The sequence below is a fragment of the Numida meleagris genome, chromosome 3 (assembly GCF_002078875.1).
Source record: "Numida meleagris isolate 19003 breed g44 Domestic line chromosome 3, NumMel1.0, whole genome shotgun sequence".
NCBI lineage: Eukaryota > Metazoa > Chordata > Aves > Galliformes > Numididae > Numida > Numida meleagris.
This window is the reverse complement of record NC_034411.1, coordinates 16149255-16166540: the sequence shown is the minus strand read 5'-3', so window position 1 is coordinate 16166540 and position 17286 is coordinate 16149255. Positions and strand designations below refer to the sequence as shown.

Here is a 17286-nt window from a genome sequence, read left to right as displayed (position 1 = left end):
GCCCATTTTAGCAGTTAGGAAGATGCAGAGCCATCATGGGCGAGCAAAAGCTTTGTGAATGTCTCTGTCACCTTGCAGAAATTTTGTGTGAGTGTTGCTTCTTACGTGGAACTAGAGATTATCTCTGCTTTGTCCCAGTGAAATCAGCACAAGGACCAAGAGGAGAAGCAGCAATGTGCCTCCTGAGAGTATGGAAATTACCAGAGCTCTGTGTCCCTGGGCTTCCAGCACACTTTTAACCTGCTCACACTAAGGTGGCAGCATGAGCCCAGCCCTCTAGACAGCAACAGGACAGATTATCCTGAGCTGGAAGGGACCCACAAGGATCAGTTTCCACCTTCACTTCTTTTTCTGCTGAACTAGAGGTCATGCATTCTTGCTAGGTTTCCACTGCAGCACTGCAACAGTAAATCCTAAAATGTCACACAGATGACAGACAGTTCAAGGAGCACAAAGCTGCTTGCAGACCTTCTGCCTCCTTTGTACTCGTCCCACCCTGGGTTTTGCAGTTTTTACAGGAGGCTGTGGAGAGCAGCAGCTCCTCACTGCCACCTCTAGGGCGAGGGACTGCTCTGCAGGGTGGAGGAAGGGTGCAGTGTAGAGAGCTGCTGAGAGGATGCCATTAGACTGGTCTGAGTCAGAGTGACAGAAGGAGAGGGGGGCTCTTGGGAGCACAGTAGTAATGTCCAAACCTTGTTTCTTTGCAACAGGTAAACTATTATGAGGAGGAAATGGAGCTAATGAGGAAAAACTTTGAAAGAGAGAAGGACAGCAAGGAAAGTGTCAAGACTGAGATGAGCAAGGTGGAAGGCCAGAAAAGAGACCTGAAAGAAACTATTGCAAAGTACCAGGCTGTAACTGATGTCATGAAAGAGAAAAAATGTGTGCAGAGCCTGGAGCTGGAGGAGAGGTTAGAGATGGAGCCGGACAGGGTTGAACTTCAGCACACCAAGGATGTATGCCATCCAAGGCAGCAGCTGAACCAGGAAGGAGAAGAGCTGAGAACACCGTGCAAGAACAGAGGGAGCCTCAGGTCTGGTGGTGTTCTCTTTCTGGGTCTAAGTGGGTGACTGGGGGTGGATGCATCCCCTGCCCATACCAGAATGAGCTAGGGAGATTTCTAATGGGGCTGGAGAGCTTCTTTAATTGGGGAAAAAATCTAGGCAGTAGCATGGAGATACAGCAGTTTGAAGTGAGACATCTGAACTCCCCTTACTTGAGTGCTTTAGTTTGAAGACTTCAGTTTTGCCTTTGCAGTTTACAGATGTGTCAGAGGAAATGCCCAGCAAAAACCATATCTAAAAACAGAGAGGGAAACAGGAGAGTTCTTATCAGTGTTTTTGTATGGTTTTTCTCTTTCTTGGTCCTTTTGCAAACTTGCCTCTACTTGCTAGATCATCACAATCTGCTGTCTCAAAAGCAACAAAAAATGGCTTAAATTTCTCTGTTTGGCCGAAACAAACTGACTTGCAGAAAAGTAAGGTAATCTCTGAATAGGTGATCATCCTTCTTTCCTGTGCTTGTGGTGCCAATTCTCCAGTCTTCCCAGGGGTCAGAATGGCTTTGGAGGAGATGAAAGAGAAAAGAACAGGGACATTGTACAGGAAACTGTTCATGCCTGTACCCTCCAGCTCCCCAGCGCATCCAACCACTGTCCCCAGTTTCCTCCTGCCTTTTGCTGTGTTTACCTTGCTGTTCCTTTGTGTTCTTCACTGCCTCTTTTCAGCACCCGAGTCCCCCTTCACAGTATGTGCGTGGAAAATTTCTCCAGGTTGCTGTCTGTCTTAGGGCACAATCTGTTTTAAAAATGCACAATGGTGTGGGAGCTTACTGTAATATTTAATGGTTTTGCAACCTAAGGAAAACTGTATTGTCTCTCCAGCAAAAATGTGTTCCGGGGCTGGTTGAGCTTTTCAAGCTGTGCCTGCCATGTGTGCTATCAAATCCAGGTCAGAGAGATGTTAGTTATCATTAGGAAAGAGGCAGAGGCTGAACATAATCAAGAGCAGTAGTAGAGTGAATGTCAGTGTGAAGACAGCTGTAATGTAGCAGCAGCACTGGTGTAAGAGGAAGTGATTTTCCAATGGTAGAGGCTCCAAGGGAGCAATGTGCCCAGTGGTGGGACCAGAAGGAAAAGGACGCAGTCTGTCTGTGGAAGAAAAGATAGATTTGCCTTCACACCGCAGACGCAGCAGGATGTCAGGACATAGATGTGATCTGGAGGGAGGTAGAGCAACATAGTAGGATGGGGGAAACGTGACAGTCAGGCTGTCAAAATGGAGCTGCAGAGGGAGAGGAACAGGCTGAAGCTGGAGCTGATGCAGCTTGAGGATGTTGTGCAGTAGCTGGAAAATGCTCCCCAAACCTCAAGAGAGTGGTGGGTTTGAGCACTCAGGCAGTTTGCAGAACTGAGCGCTGCAGTAGCAAAAAAAAAGACCGATGCCTTGTGTAACACAGGGCTGCTTAACATGTGGGTCCAAGACACTGACAGCACTGACTGTCTTGCTGTCCCCCACGTGTCCTTTCCTAACTGTAGGAGTGTGGTCAGAGAGCTGGGATGTGCTCACGTGGCCCTGGCTGACTGCACACTCGTCTCCTCTGCCTTGTACAGCTGTATGTGGGCGTTGGAGATGCCACAGGAAGAACAGCATGTGAATCCTGATGTAAAACTGACTCAGGGAGCGGCTGCTGTGTGGAGCATCCTGCCAAGCAGGGGAGAGCAAACACCACGCAGTGCGCTAGTACTCTTGCTTGCTTGAGGAGTAGAGCAAGAACTTCCTTTCTCAGCTCCTCTGCCTCTCATGTTCAGTGCCAAAAACTGCAGTGCTGTCTTCCATGTTGGGCTAGACAGACTGTTCTCCCATGCTTTTCTCTCCTGAGGAATGTGAAGCCTGGGGGGACCTAGAAGTGAGCATTAACTGTTGGGTAGTACTGTGCTGTCTAACACAGGGCTGAGCTGCGTTCCAGCAGATGCCAATATTTGTGGCCTCATGGGAGGCTAGGGTACCAGTAGGAGTGGAAAAGAAAGGAGGCTGAGAGGTTTCTTTGCATTTGGTCTCACAGCCATCACCCCCAGCGCTGTAAAATCACAAACAAGTTGACTTTTCCAGACATGGCCTTATTGCATTCAGGTGTTGGGCTTGCCACTTGGTTATCCTGTAATGAAGTCTAGGTATGTCGTGATGGGCCAAGTCAACAGGTTTGCAAACTGATTTTAGACAGCTGGAAGCCACACAAATTCAGGGTCTGATGCTATTTGTCATTATCATCTTTTATTTTCCTTTCCTGAACACCTACTACTCTCTCTCCACCTCTGACAGTTCTTTGATTGTCTCTACACATTCTACTTGAGCTACTGGATGGATATTTCTCAGGATTCTTTAGTTCTTCTTGTCCTCACAACATGGATGGGAACAGAGCAGGAAGACTGTGTAAGATACCAAGAGCAAACTGAGCTTTTGCGTGGTTTTTGTGTGATTTTCTCATTTTGCACTCTCTCCCTGAAAGGGAGAGCAGGGCTGGCTGCTGGAGGAGAACAGCTTGCTGAAAAGTCAACTTGGGAGACTCCAGCAAGAGTTGAGGGAGGCGAAGTGCAGCAGACTTGATGAGTAAGAGAGGAGCCAGCTGTGGGAAGGCTGACAAATGGTTGGATGGCTAATACTCGTGGAAGGGACTGCCACTCATGTGCCTTTACCAGATTTCAGCTTCTCCAGCTGCCTTTTGATTGCTCATTTCCAAAAGCCAGCACTCTCACCCTCTTCACTCCATGCAAAAGCAGCCAGTGTTGGGCCAGGCTTGGCCAAAGGCCTGGGTAGGCCAGAGCACAGGGTCCAGAGCTGCATTTGGAGAAGACACTGAGGGCAGAGGTGTGCTGAGCATGGAAAGTATGAGATTCTCGTTTACACAAACATTTTGACTAGTGGCCAGCTGCTACCTTAAAAATCTTGGGATAGATACTGGTGTCACTCACTCAACCATAAATCAGGAGCCAGGCTTACTGTTGTGGATGACCCCAAGAGTCTGCTAAGCTGGCTTTCCTAATGTACTTCATACCCTGATGTTTAGGCCTTTGACAGTGTTGTAGGACTTAGGTGTCCCCTCAGCTGGGCTGAGACACCTGTTGGGCAAAGGCACCCACCCACTCCAGAATCAATTCAGGACCACATCCATCTTGGCCTGGTTTTGCTTCCTTTTGCAGGCTAAGGCTAGATGTGCTGATCCCCAAAACAGGGGCTGTGTTTCCTGCTTTCTGGCTTGAAGCTAATCATATCCCTCTGCATGACAGGAAACACACGAGCAAGTTGAGCAGAGAGAAGGTGGAAGAGTTGGCTGAAGCAGCAGAATTGATGAAGTCGGTAAGAAGCTGTTAACACTAACCAACAGACTCTTGCCTGTGGGGTTTGAGAGACAAAAACTGCATGGGCTTATAGAGGAAAATGCAAATGTTTTGTCTCAAACATCCAAATCTGATCTTGCTTGGAAGAAACAGCTTTGTTTTATAACTTACCAGGGAGGGAAAAGATCTGCAGACAAAAGCCTGTGAAGGTCTTTACAGAAGAGAAAGGTGATTCTTATTAAGAATCTGAAAAGGTTAGTTTTACCTACTTGCACTGATTCTCTGAAATTCTGCTCAATCCCTATCTCAAACACACATGGTCACAAGCCTGTGAACAAGTGTGTGCAAAAGGCTTGGCCAGAATTACTTGTGTGGTTGAGGATTGCAGGTTGTCAAGTCCTCACCCTGTTTCTGGGATTCCTTGTGGCTAAGAACTGCAAGCTGTTCTCTGGAAATATCTTTCGCACTCTTCAGGGCTGTAATGCTATAATGTGATGGGAAGTACAGCAATAATAGCACAGTGGCACAATCCTAGGCTACAGCAAATGAGAACAAGCCCCAGTGCAGCAGCTGTGGGCACAGAAACAAAGGAAGAAAAACTGCTTACCTTTGGAAGGCCTCAGGTGGGCAGGGATCTCCAGCAAGATACCCACTGCCAACCCTTAAATGAGGTCAGGGAAGGGGTGGAGCCAGGATCCACCCCTCCAGTGCATTGCATGCACCTGAGCTTCCCTGGGTTGACCCTGCCTTCCCAGCAGGTGCTCAATCACTGTTTCAGGCCATGACTTGCATTTCCACTACACTCCATCTCTTCACAGCATGAATCAATGATTGAGCAGGTTGAAGGTAAGCCCTTTACATTATGGTGATCCAGTACACCACGACACTGTACAATTTGCCCATCACAGTGCAGACTGACAAAATATAAGATGATTGGTTCTTGGTTGAGGTTCATGTACCTTTATGGGCCAGTACTGAATGGCTCTCTTGGAAGCGCATAGTTGCTTGACCAGGGAAGGTTCAGCTTGCATTCCATCCATCTCATATAGTCCACCACCGGGTGTCACGTTGATCTTACAGTGACACTGGAGCAGTCTGATGTCATGTTACTCCCCCTGGTGATCCTGTGGACTCAGAGACTCACAGGGAGCAGCATAGATGTTTCAGAGGTACCAGAAGGGGTAGGTGTGCCCTCCGTGGCAAGATACAGGCTATGTTCCTGTCCTGGGTCAGCACTTTGGTTTGCAGTGGGGCATGCCCCAGCCATCTGTACCGCACTCTTTGGCCTGATATCTGAAGCTGCATAACTATATCAGGTACCAAGAGTGGGGTCCTGATTTGCCACAGGGACATGATTAAGGTTCCCTAAGCAATGAAAACCAGAGTGTTGACCACGATGTCTGCAGGCCATGTACCTATTTCTGGGGGGGGGGACGACGACACAGACAGACTACTGATCCCCCAACCTCCAATAACCTCCCCCATGGGGGAAGTAGGCTACACCCACTGTGGTCCTACTTGCATCTTCCAAGGCAATTCTATTTTATGGGTACTGGGTTCTCGGTTTACAGGGGCAGGGAGCAGAAGATTATTTTCATTGCCAGTTTGGGATCTTACCCGATTATTGGTGCCTGTAATTTTGATCTTAAGCGCGGAGGCCCATGTTGTCTGCAGCATCTTCAGGGCACTGGGTCTGCTGTCTCTAGGCCTTTCATTCATGTTCTGCAGGGTTTCATAGCCTCTCTTTGTCCACTCCTGCAAGGACTGAGAGTCTGTCTTTAGGGCAGCCTTAAGAATACCATTATAGTATTCATTAAGGCCTGCCCCTGTCAGATTATATGGCAGATGGAATTGCCACTCAGTGTTGTTTTCTTCTGCCCAGCATTGTACTGTTGTGCCAGTGAAATGAGCCCTTGGTCGCTATCAGTGACTTCAAGTGCCCTGTAGGCAGCCATCAATTTGGTGAGCACCTTGATGGCACATGCCTGGTTTGCTCTTGGTGCTGGATGGGCCCGCATTAGCCCAATCCCATTGCTTTGTCAGTGCAGGTCAGGGCATATCTCGCCCCCTCAGCCCAAGGAAGGGGCCCGGTGTAATTGACCTGCCATTGCTGGAGAGGATTGTGTCCTTCAGCAAGATGGGCTGTTGTTCTGGGCTGTTGTTCTGGGCTGCAGTCTCAGTCTCATCTTGGAGCAAGCATCACAGTCTTGGCGTGCTTGGATGATATCAGGCAGTTGTATGGGCAGCCCTCATGCTTTAGCTGCTGCCCACATTGTCTTCTGTCTGTCTTGCCACAGCTTCTGATGTAACCAGTGGGTGATGTTCTCAGGTAGTGAATCTTCAATCCATTGAACTTGGGCCAGTGTGTCAGCTTCATCATTTCCTGGTGACTGTAGAGGCTGGTAGCCAGAAACGTAGACATGTACAGTCCTGTGTTTAACCACATTCCATATGTCTAACCACATCTCTCTGCCCCAGATCGGTTGGGCATGGATAGTCCATTCCTGGGCAGCCCACTGTGCAATCCAAAGAGTGAGCCCCTGGTACACAGCCCAACTACCTGAGCAGATGTTCAGGATACCATCACTGGGTTCATTGGTTATAACCATTGACACGGCTCGCAGTTCTGCCCATTGGCTACTCTGACCACCCCCCTCTTCAAATCATATTGTGTCAGTGGAGGGATGGTACGCCACTGCTCTCTGCTTGCTTGAGTTACCCTTGCTGGACCCATCTGTATACCAGGCATCTTCAGGAATGGGATATTTCCCTTCCTGAACAGGACTCTTCTCTGGTAACCATTGTCTCTTCTGGAGTATCACTGTGATATGTCATTGGGCCTAGGATCTTCTGGAGTTCTTCTTTCAATGGTGACAAAGACAGACTACTCCTCTGGCTGAGATAGGTGACCCATCATGCCACTGCCTGTGCTTGGGCCACCACTGTCTTAGGAGGGTGGGTCAGATCTTTCACCCACCCCTGAATTGGCAAGGTGGTCTTATGACTTCAGATGTTTGGGTTATCGCCTCTACTGCAGAGTAGACAGCCAGTAACTGTTTTTCAATCATACTGTACCTTTCTTCTGCTCCATGCCAGACCTGAGACCAGAACCCAACATGGGTTCAAATGGAGTTTTGGCTCTGCCTTAGGCCCCAGCCAAACCCATCCTGAGTTACGTGGACATCTAGTTTATCTGGAAGGGTTGGATTGAATATACCCAGCACCTGAGCCGGTTTAACAGCTAGTTTTGCTTGCTGGAAGGCCTCTTGTTCCGTTTTCCTCCAGTACCAATTTTGGCCTTTCTTTGTGAGTCAATACAAAGGCCTCAGCAGCTGTGCTAAGTGAGGTATAAAGGAATGCCAGTATCCCAATATACCCAAAATTATTGCAGCTGCCTTGGCGCAGTAGGGACTGGGAATGCCTGAACCTTGTCTGTTATTGTCCTGGGTAATACTTCGGTCTTTCCCAACCAAACTGCACCCAGGAATTTCACCAGCAAGTCTGGTCCTTGCACCTTCTGTCAGTTCATAGCCCACCCTTTCTCTTGTAAATGAGTAGTCAATGAATCTACTGCCTTTTCTAATGCCTCCAGTGAGTCAAACATCAACATGAGATCATCAATATAGTGGTACAGTTTGATGTTATTAGGAGTATTCCACTCTGCTAGGTCACATGCCACTAAATTACGACAGTATGTTGGTGAATGCACGTACCCTTGTGGCATGACCCAAAAGGTCCACTGCCTGCCTCCACACATAAACACAAACTGATCTTGCGATTCTTCATGAACTGGAATACTGAAGAATGCATTTGCCAAGTCTAGGACACAGTGGTAGGTTTCTACCTCCCTACTCAATGTATCCATCAGGGATCAGCCACCAATTGGGCAGCTTGTTGGATGATGGCCTCTGAGGCCACTAAAGGGTTCAGTATGGATGCCAGTGTGCCATACTGGTGGGAAGGGACTTGTTGTAGTATGAGATCCCTCATTGGTGAGGAAAACTGAACCAGGTCAGGACTCTCAAATGCGTCATGAAGTGGCTTCCTTCATCCCTAGTTCTCTGATACAGTTTTGTAGTTTTATAGTTCTTCCATTGAGGTCCATAAACCAGTATCTATCAATTTATCAGTACATCACTTTTGTTCAGTCATATAGTTCTACATGCCATCATTACCCACTGAATTAGAGACTGGTTCTCATTACTGTGTATTACCATTGCATATGGCCTCTGCCCGAGGGCTGGATGTGTGGTAATGGATGCAAGCTTGGAAATCTTGGGCCCATTATTTACCACTCTTCCACCCCCCATATCCTACAATCTCAAAAGCCAAGCTGGTATGCTCTCAGGATCTTTGTTTAAATCCTTACAACAATTCCATAAGTTCAGCAGCTGTGTATGGGCACGCTGTTACACATAGAGTGGTATGGGCAGGGGGCCACTCTTCAGGTGACAGCGCTGCTGGTCTATCCTGGATTTTCTTTGTCTTTTGGGTTATCACCAGTCTTATTTCTGGAGGATCTGATGTTTCCAAATCCTCTAGTTGGATTTTAGTCTGCTTGGCCTTCTTTCTGTTCTTGAATTCAGCTAGGATCCAAGGATCCTGCTGGTCCATGTCCTTTTCCCTTTCTAAGGATATGGGTCTTAGTTTTAAAGGAGAAGTTCCATTTGAAGGGGAGGCAGTTTGCCCTGTTAAAGATAGAATGTTATTCTCCTGTTGTCTAATACAGGCTTTTAAAAGCTCATTTTTATCTTTCAGTTCTTCCTCAGAGGAATGATATACATTAATAGTAGCAGCAGCCATGCCACAGCAGATGCTACTACCCTTTCCTCAGTTATCAAAATATTTTGTCCTAACTTTTTGAATAAGTTAGCCATTTTTCAAGAGTTGGACCCTTGTCCCTTATAGGTCCTCATTCTTCAAAATTCTGAATAGCACTTAGCCACAGGGAAGCCAGGGGTTTCCCCCAGGAGTTCCTCTTTTGGTGTACTCAGGGTCCCAGCAACCATCCAACACGATTTCTTTAAGGTAGTTGATTAAAAAAAAACAACACCTGCCTGGCTTGTCAAGTGTAATGCTATAATGTAATGGAAAGTACAGCAATAATAGCAGAGTGGCACAATCCTACGCTACAGCAAATGAGTATGAGCCCAAACACAGCAGGTGTGAATGCAAAAACAAAGGAAAAAACTGCTTACTTTTGGAAGGACTCCAGCAAGCAGGGATCTCCAGCAAGATGTCCTCACTTCCACTGCCAACCCTTAAATGAGGTCTTGGAAGGGGTGAGTCCTGACTCCACCCCTTCCCATCACTCAAGAGCATTACTTGCACCTGAGCTCCTGAGTTGGCCCTGCCTTCCCACCAGGTGCTCAATCACTGGTTCAAGCCTTGACTTAGCATTTCTGCTACAAGGGCCATCGTCTGTAACAGGGTGGTCCTTTCATGACCCTTGCCGAGGTCAGCTTCCATAAGCCGTAGGCCACAGGTACACTGCACGCTTTTCCTCTGTTGGAGGAAAGCTGTGTCCATTGCCTGTTTCCCTGGGAAAGGTTAGGGTAGGCTTGCAGGAATGGGGGGGGCATGAGATGTATTGCCACCCTGGTGGTAGGTGTAGGCTTTGTGCTGATATGTTATCCACAGAAACTGTACCCTGCTCAGTATTGCTGCTGGGAGTGTGATGTCCTGGGAGTGTTGAGGGGATTGTGTCCTTTGATGTCGATGGAGGTTGCTTTTGTAGCCCTTGTTCCATTATTATAGCCCACATTTCCATTCATACTGCGTTGACACCAATCTTAATATTTCTGCTACATGACTCAACTGTCAGACCCTAGACTCCCCTCTCTTCCTTTCCCAGCAATCTCTTCCAGAGTTGTCATCTGTGTAGGTTTTCCTAACCACGAGGCTGTTCTTGAATTTGGCTTTTGGGCTTGGTTCTGGCTGGAAAATGAGGACACTTGTTCTGGGTGCATACAAGGGCCTGTGGTGACAGCAATGTTCCTGCGTAGGTACCCAGTGGGAACCCAGTTTCTGCTGATATTCCCACTCCAAACCTTTGGGCGTGATTTTTATTTTTTTTTAACAGAGTGGGAGGAGCAAGGTGGAGGTCTCCCGGACAAACATCAAGATGAGTCAGCAGAGCCACAAGCTCCTGGAGCATGAAGCCGGCCACAGCACCAGCGCTGGGCTTATCCAGCTGCAGAACCAGAGGCTCATGGAAGCCGAGCAGCTACAAGGAGTGGAGATGGCCACGAGGCCGGAGCACTGCCGGCAGCATGCAGCGTGTTGGTCAGAGATGGAGCTGCTCCGGCAGCAGCTTGTGGCGTTGCAGGAGGAAGTAGGTGCTGTTTGGTCAGCGACAGGGTGGTAGGCTGCTGAGTGGCCCCTGTGATGTTGGTGTTTCCCTGCTCAGGGCTGTGTTGGACACCTTCCCCAGGCAGATAAGACTGTCCTCTTCGAGGGGGACAAAGGAATCGCCCTTCTGCAGCTCCCAGCACTGTCCAACCCTGGCTTTGCAGGCTGCCTGGCAAGCACCACTGTAATGATTCTACTGGTCTGCTGTGACCATGCTGACATGAGAGCTGGGGTGGGGGCTGATTGTGCTGCTTAACCTCTCCCTTCACATGCAGCACACGCTCAGCCTGTTCTATTGCCAGCACAAAGCTCTAATGGCTACCCTTCTCTGTTGCAGCTCTTAGAAGCCAAAGCAAGTGTGAGTCTGGCTCAGACTCAGCATGCACTGCAGTTGCAGCAAGCCAAAGCGCAGCTGAACAACGTAGTGCCAAGGAAACAGTTTGAACAGCTGCAGACCAGCTTGAGAGAGGAACAGTGCAGGGTTCAGCAGCTCCAGGCAAAGCTCCAGCAGCAGGCTGAGCAAGCATGCAGGCAGCTGGTCAGGACCCAGGTAAGCAGGGAGCTGCAGGAGTTCCATCAAGGGACCAGAGAGGGAGCACTGCCAGCCTGGAAGCTGGGAGCTGTGGCCGAGGTCACCAGAGGATTGGGTGGAAGATGTTGTACCTGGAAAATGCACTTGATCTTCAAATTCCAGCTGCAGTTTCCACTCCTCATGAATCTAGTCACCACCCTGTGCTTGATCAGGAGCACACCCCACTCCTATTCATCTACTTCAGACCAGATACCTTGTGCCTAGAGGGCAGAAACCATTCAGGGAGATGCTTTGTGTTGGCTCAGGCAGTGGAAAGAAAGCTTGAGCCCTCTATATGGACATGCACAGAGTAGGCTGGCTTTGAATGTAGGGTGCTGGGTCAACAAGGTGTTGGGTTTTTTGGTATTCATCTTGTTTCAGCAGTCTTGAGTTGAGCTGACCCAGGCACAGATGGAGCAAATCATAACCTAAGGAATTAAAAAGACACAGAAACTGCATTCAGGGAGACCAAATTATGTCTCTCCCTGCTTTTTTTTCTGGGCACGGCTGTGAAAGGGAGAGCCACTGGTTTATTTTTCAGAGAAAACGTTGGGGAAAAGTTGTGTGTTGTCTTAGACTGGTGCTGAACTAGGGAAGGTTGTGCTGCTCTAAGCACTCCCCAACCCGCTCTTTGCATCCTGCAACACCTCTGATGCTCCCCCATTCACACTTCGGGGAGCATGCTGGGGACCAGCTGGCTGCTGAGACAGCCCAGCATAACATCAGGCTTTTGTTTCCTGCTGAAGGAAGAACATGAGCGCCTGCTGCAGGCAGCCGTGGAGCAGGCAGAGGGGTTGCAGTGTGACCTGAGCAGCGCTGAGGCTGCGCTGGCAGACACGGCAGCTCGCCTCAAGGATGCACAGGTGAGTGCAGTAGGTGCCGGTGCCACATGTCTCTGCTGGGCTGGGACTTCCATAGAGGGACACTGAACCTTAAGCCTCCTGCAGGCCCAACTCTCCAGGAGCAAAGTGCTGATTAAAGATCTCCGTGAAGAAAACAGAGGGTTTGCAATGGCCCTGCAGGCAGCTGAACTGAAGCAGATGAGCATTGAGAAGAAGAACCACACTCTGGAGGAGCAGGCCTTGGCCTTGAAGAAGCTTATTGGAAAAATCACACCAGCATCTCTGAGTGCATGATGGGGCACTGCTGTGGCAGCCTTGCTTCTGGTCCTGGCTGAGGTTTGTCAGGTGAGAAGGGAGAAATCTGGCTGGGTGGGGCAATAAGCTTTGTCCTCCCTGAGCTTGCCAGGATTTTCCTGGGTAGGAAGTAGAAAATGGAAAAGCTAGTCCTTCAAGGAAACTAGTCCTGTGGGTAGTTTAATTTTTTTATTGAAAACACCATCTTTGGTGCCAGTCCCAGTGGCAGCGGGTGCTGTTGTCATCTCAGGGCAGCCATCTCCCAGGAGCTGCCTGCATCTGGAAAGCCAGGGCAGAGGAGGCTGCAGGTTCCTGCATCCGGTTTACTCCGAGCAGAAAGCTATATTGTAGCATTAAAATGTGTGCAATACTAGCAGCACTTCCTGCCATCTCCAGCCTTCTCTGAATTTCAGGAGTCTCCTATAACTATTGCTGAACTTCTTTTTCTTTCCCTACAGTTCCTCTTGGGCTCTAGGAGACTCTGAGCCTGAAGTTTCCTAAAGCCTGAGCCTAGGATCCAAACTAACCTGTTGCTGGGTTGTTGCCTCTGGCAGCCTCTGCCCTCAGATGAGAGGGTCTGATTTGAATCTCCAAGGCTTGGGGCAGGGTTTGTGGCCCTTGTGCAGCGTTGTACTTCAGCAAGCTGTCCTTATTGCACTTCCTCAGAGGAGACTGGGAAGAACTGTAAGTAAAGTGGCAGCATTTTGCTTTCCTTGTTAAGTCTTCACACACTGGCAGCGAGTACTTCTCTTGCCAAAATAAGCTGTCTAAAACACCAGAAAGCCAAGCATTACTGATCAGCACAAGGTGTTACCCTCTGCACATCACTGCCATTACACCCCTGCCTTGCTCTGTGCCAAGTTGTGAAAGGACTCCTGTGATTCTCAAGGGACTGTGGTGGCTGTTGCAGGAGAGAGCCTAGACAAGCCTGACTGTAGCAGAGTAGTGACACAGAGGCTGACAGTACAGGTGAGAGGGCTTCAAGATAGCTCAAGCTATTGTTGGCATGAAAACAAGAATGGATAAATTGGCTGTTAACTCGTAGCCTGGCATACAGGGAGACTCTCCAGCCCCCTTCCTACAAGGGAGAGGACAGGGACAATGCCAGGAGAGGGCTAGACGCTGACTGAGGAGGCCTCAGGTCTAAGGGTGATTTTTTCAGTCATAGTAGAGGACAGCACTGACTTCTCTTTCCTTGCCCTGGGGACAGCCCTTAAGACTAAGGCTACTGGGGAAGCTGGTAAAGAGGAAAGCCCACACACGGTGGCAAAATACAAGCTAGGGTTAGCTCAGGGGTGCTCCCTGGCTGAGGCTTGGAGAAGCAGTGCAAAAACAGCCTGGGTGCTTCTCTGCTTGCATTCTTCCCTAAGATACTGCTTTTTTGCTTCTGTCAGATGGGGCACAAGGCCAGGAAAACCTGTGGTCTTACCCAGAACTTATGTTCTTGAAGTGTTGTCTCTCAGCCACTATTCAAAAGTGAGCAGCTCCACTAAGAAAACCGTAGCGAAAGCAACTCTTCAGTCTCATTGGTTTTGTCCTAAGAAAACCTTTAAAACCTTCTGCTCCCTCTCACCCCCCTCTTCCAACTGGGGACCAGTGCTTTGGGGAAGGTGTCTCCACAGAGAAACCTGAGGCACAGCACAAACTGGGAGAAACCTGGGCTAGGCCCGTGATCCTGGCTACAGGGCTTGTTCACTCAGCAGCTTAAGAAACCACATTCATATGCTTCTGATGGGAGGCAAAGCTTTGTGTCTAGCCCCAGAAAGAAACTCTGGGAGCTGATTTGATGGTTGAAGTTCACTGAGACACCTAATAAACAGTTGAGCACCACCCTGCACAATCAGGCTGGGTTGAACAAAAGAACCAGGTCAGAGAGTGTTTATTGAACACAACATTGACTCTTGAAGAGCTATTAACATTGAAGGCTGAAGCAGTTCTTTATTTGGCAGTTGTGGAACTCTCCCAGCTCCCAGAGCACAGCTGGTCAGTCTCTTTCTCCCCAAGGCACACTGAACGAAGAACTGCTCCAAGCAAAACAGCATTCACAAACCATGCTCGTAGCTATGGGGCTTAGAAACATCCCTCCATCCCCCAGTGCAGGACTCTCACACTCACTGTACTACTGCTACGCACCCTTCGGTCGTGAAATGCTGGCCAATATGGTTTGCATGCTTTATTAGCTTGGAGCTGATCTTCACATCAAGCTGTTAGGAGGAGTTGGAGGGTGCTCTGTGCAGAAATGCTGAGGTGGCTGAAGTCCTGCACACACCAGGGTTCTCTTCCCATTGCACTCAGGCCACCAAGTAATCGCTGTCCCTCCTGTCCTGCACGCTTAAGACAGAATGTGCTCCAGGACTCCTTGTCTGATTAACTGCTCACATTTCCAGCGGGGCAAGAAGTGCTGCACAGAAACACAGACAGATTTTCCCTGAAAGACAGGCAGACTGGATTTGTTATTACACAGCCAGTTCTGCATCACAGATCAGGCAGGACTGAACTGCAGTCCTGCAGCACGCAGCTTTCAGCATATGCAAGGAGCCACGTGTGGGGAAACTGTGATGTGCTGTGAAGCTGGGATGAGCAGGGGTATGCCAAGAGAGTGGAAGGGAAGGAAAAGGAGAGGATTTAGGACCTTGCTTTCATGTCATAGATACCTGGCTGTTCTTCTTCAACAGGACGGTGGTACCATCATCAATCTCAAATTCTCCATAGTCTCTCAAACACCGCACCTGCGAAGCAGAAGGGCAGCTGTCTCTGCATGAACACACCTCCCACAGAAAATATCAGACATCGCTGCTGACTTAAAACACATGCTCCGTAACTCTCGTGTGCTACCTGCTGTAGCCTCACACAGTCCTGACCTGGAAATACAAAACCAGACCGACCCCATGGTCTGCGGGCTCTACCTGATGTTCTCTTCCTGCCTCTGCCTGCAGCAAGAAGCACCAGTGGGCAGACCAGGCACTGAAGAGACCAGGGGAAGAGCAGCACTGCACGACAGCAGCAGCATTTCCAGAACCTCCCTACACATGCAGCAGAAATTGTCAGTCCGTCAACAGTGAAGCCGTTTTAAAGAGCAGACTGATTGCCTGTACGCATTCTTTCTTAGAGAACAGGGCACTTCAGCTACTGACTCTGAAATCATTTCCCACTTGCTCTTGCTTTGTTGTATCAATAGCATAAAATGATTTATAGTCTAATCTGTGCAAATCAACTTAAAACAATGACAAGAAAGCACCAACACCTATTTAACAACAGTGAGAACGAGGTTTCTAATTGGTCTGAAGAGGTCTTTGAGAGGAAGAATTAAATTTTGCAAAATGAACATGCTGCAAGAACTTTTCACTGCGATTCAGCCCGCTCACCACTGCTACGCCCATTCCCTGCAGACTGGTCATGCATTTTTCAATGTACTTTGTTCGCAGGCAGAAGCCAGCACTCTTGCACTTACTTCGATGTACAGGCTTTTAGGAGGCTTTATGTCCTGTGTTAGGTCCAGTCCCTCCTCTCCTCCCACTGACCTCATGTAGGTAGCCAGGGACTTCTTGTACCGGTTGAACCACTCCACCTGCAGAAGCCAGCAGCAGCCCCTCAGGCAGAGCCGCGCGGCTCATGCTGAAGGACACGTTCCTGATGGATGAGATCTAGTTTGTTTGTGCTGTCAGAGCTCTCCTTGTGAGCACAAATTCTCCTAAAGGGAAAATGCATCCTGGGCACAGGGCAATCTGGCTGTGGGCTAGCACACATGCTGACAACACCACTAGCAGCTCCGTGCTTCAGTCTAGGGATGGCATTTGAGAGCAGCACGTGGGGACTAGGATCGACTAGATGACCTTATTGGTCTTTCCAACCTTTATGATTCTGTGACCAAAGTTCTGCGGGCTGCTAACATGATCTGATGAAGGTGATGATCCTTCAAGTGGTCATGCATGACCTGTACTTATCATGCATTTGGGATTGCGTCCTTAGAGCATAAAGAAACAAACTGGCATTTACAGTAAGGTACAACAAGTGTCTCATGTTTATAGTGCAGGAAAAAGAGGTTACACTGTTTTGACTGTACTAAATAATCAACGGGAGAAGCAAAGGAGTACTGGGAGGGAAAGGGGAATAGTACAAAAGCAGGCAGACTCACTTCCTCGGCTGCCATGTGGAACTGGATGGTGCTGGGCAGGATGCTTCCATACTCCCACCGGAGCGCCCGGATCCGCAGCAGCCGGTCGTACCTGGGGGAGACACAAGGGGCGAACACGGCATCTTTGCTGACAACGCCTGCACCCCGGCTTGCCCGCAGAGCACAGGGCAAAAGCTCTACTTAAGCCACCCTCCTTCCTTTGAAGGACACCGTTTGTGACCCGTTAATTAGTTCAAACTTTTCGAGTAAAGGAGGAAGCCGGGGGCAGCGCGAGCTGGGGCCCCAGCACGCAGCACTCACAGGTAGGCCACGATGCAGCGCTGGTTGCGGAGCAGGCAACAGTGCCGAAACCGGATGAGGAAAATCAGATCCGTCCGCCCAGACTTCGCTTCAGACCTGGCGGAGGAGGAGCCCCGTTACGGGGCGGCGAGAGCTCCGCGGCCCCGCCCGCCCCAGGTCCCACCGCGGCACTCACACGTCCGCCTGGTTCCGCTCGTACAGCGTCCGCATCTCTTCCAGCGCCTGCCGCAGCTCCTCCGCCTGCAGCACCGCACAGCCGGTGAGGACGGGCCGCCCTCGGCTCGCCCCTCGCCCCGCTCCCCGACCCCGCTCACCCGGAACGGCGGCAGCCGCCCGCCCGCAGCGCGCTGCAGCTCCCGCACCAGCCCGACCGCCCGCTCCCCCGCCATGCCTCCGCGCCGCGCGCGCGGGAAACTCGGCAGCCCCGCAGCCAATGGGGGCCGGGGGGCGGGGCCAA

At 49.7% G+C, this 17286-nt stretch overlaps 2 protein-coding genes across 10 annotated transcripts in view; one reads left to right on the top strand and one right to left on the bottom strand.

The window, feature by feature from the left end:
- NINL (ninein like) overlaps window positions 1-15719 on the top strand; it is a 23214-nt gene extending 7495 nt beyond the window's left edge. For 8 of the 9 annotated variants that reach the window (XM_021391326.1, XM_021391329.1, XM_021391327.1 and 5 more), the window contains 8 exons: window positions 711-1033; window positions 4286-4355; window positions 10419-10670; window positions 11025-11237; window positions 12005-12121; window positions 12206-12445; window positions 12853-13078; window positions 15070-15719. In XM_021391326.1, coding sequence (XP_021247001.1) covers window positions 711-1033; window positions 4286-4355; window positions 10419-10670; window positions 11025-11237; window positions 12005-12121; window positions 12206-12394 — 1164 coding nt within the window. In that variant the 3' untranslated portion in view covers window positions 12395-12445; window positions 12853-13078; window positions 15070-15719. The remainder of the gene's footprint in view (window positions 1-710; window positions 1034-4285; window positions 4356-10418; window positions 10671-11024; window positions 11238-12004; window positions 12122-12205; window positions 12446-12852; window positions 13079-15069) is intronic. The other variant, XM_021391328.1, reaches the window with a different exon arrangement.
- Window positions 14255-17286, bottom strand: GINS1 (GINS complex subunit 1). Its single transcript, XM_021391339.1, has 7 exons — window positions 17144-17286; window positions 17005-17069; window positions 16830-16925; window positions 16530-16620; window positions 15846-15962; window positions 15049-15123; window positions 14255-14795 (listed from the first exon to the last, which is right to left on the bottom strand). Exons 1-7 carry the CDS (start codon window positions 17216-17218, stop codon window positions 14727-14729), a joined length of 588 nt encoding a protein of 195 aa, XP_021247014.1. The 5' UTR covers window positions 17219-17286; the 3' UTR covers window positions 14255-14726.

Excerpts from the sequence above, each read along its gene's own strand:
- GINS1 (XM_021391339.1), bottom strand. The coding sequence starts at position 17,218 with ATGGCGGGGGAGCGGGCGGTCGGGCTGGTGCGGGAGCTGCAGCGCGCT. Across the intron at positions 17,070-17,143 it reads GGCGGCTGCCGCCGTTCCGG|GCGGAGGAGCTGCGGCAGGC; the intron begins GTGAGCGGGGTC and ends GCGGTGCTGCAG. Across the intron at positions 16,621-16,829 it reads CGCTGCATCGTGGCCTACCT|GTACGACCGGCTGCTGCGGA; the intron begins GTGAGTGCTGCG and ends TGTCTCCCCCAG.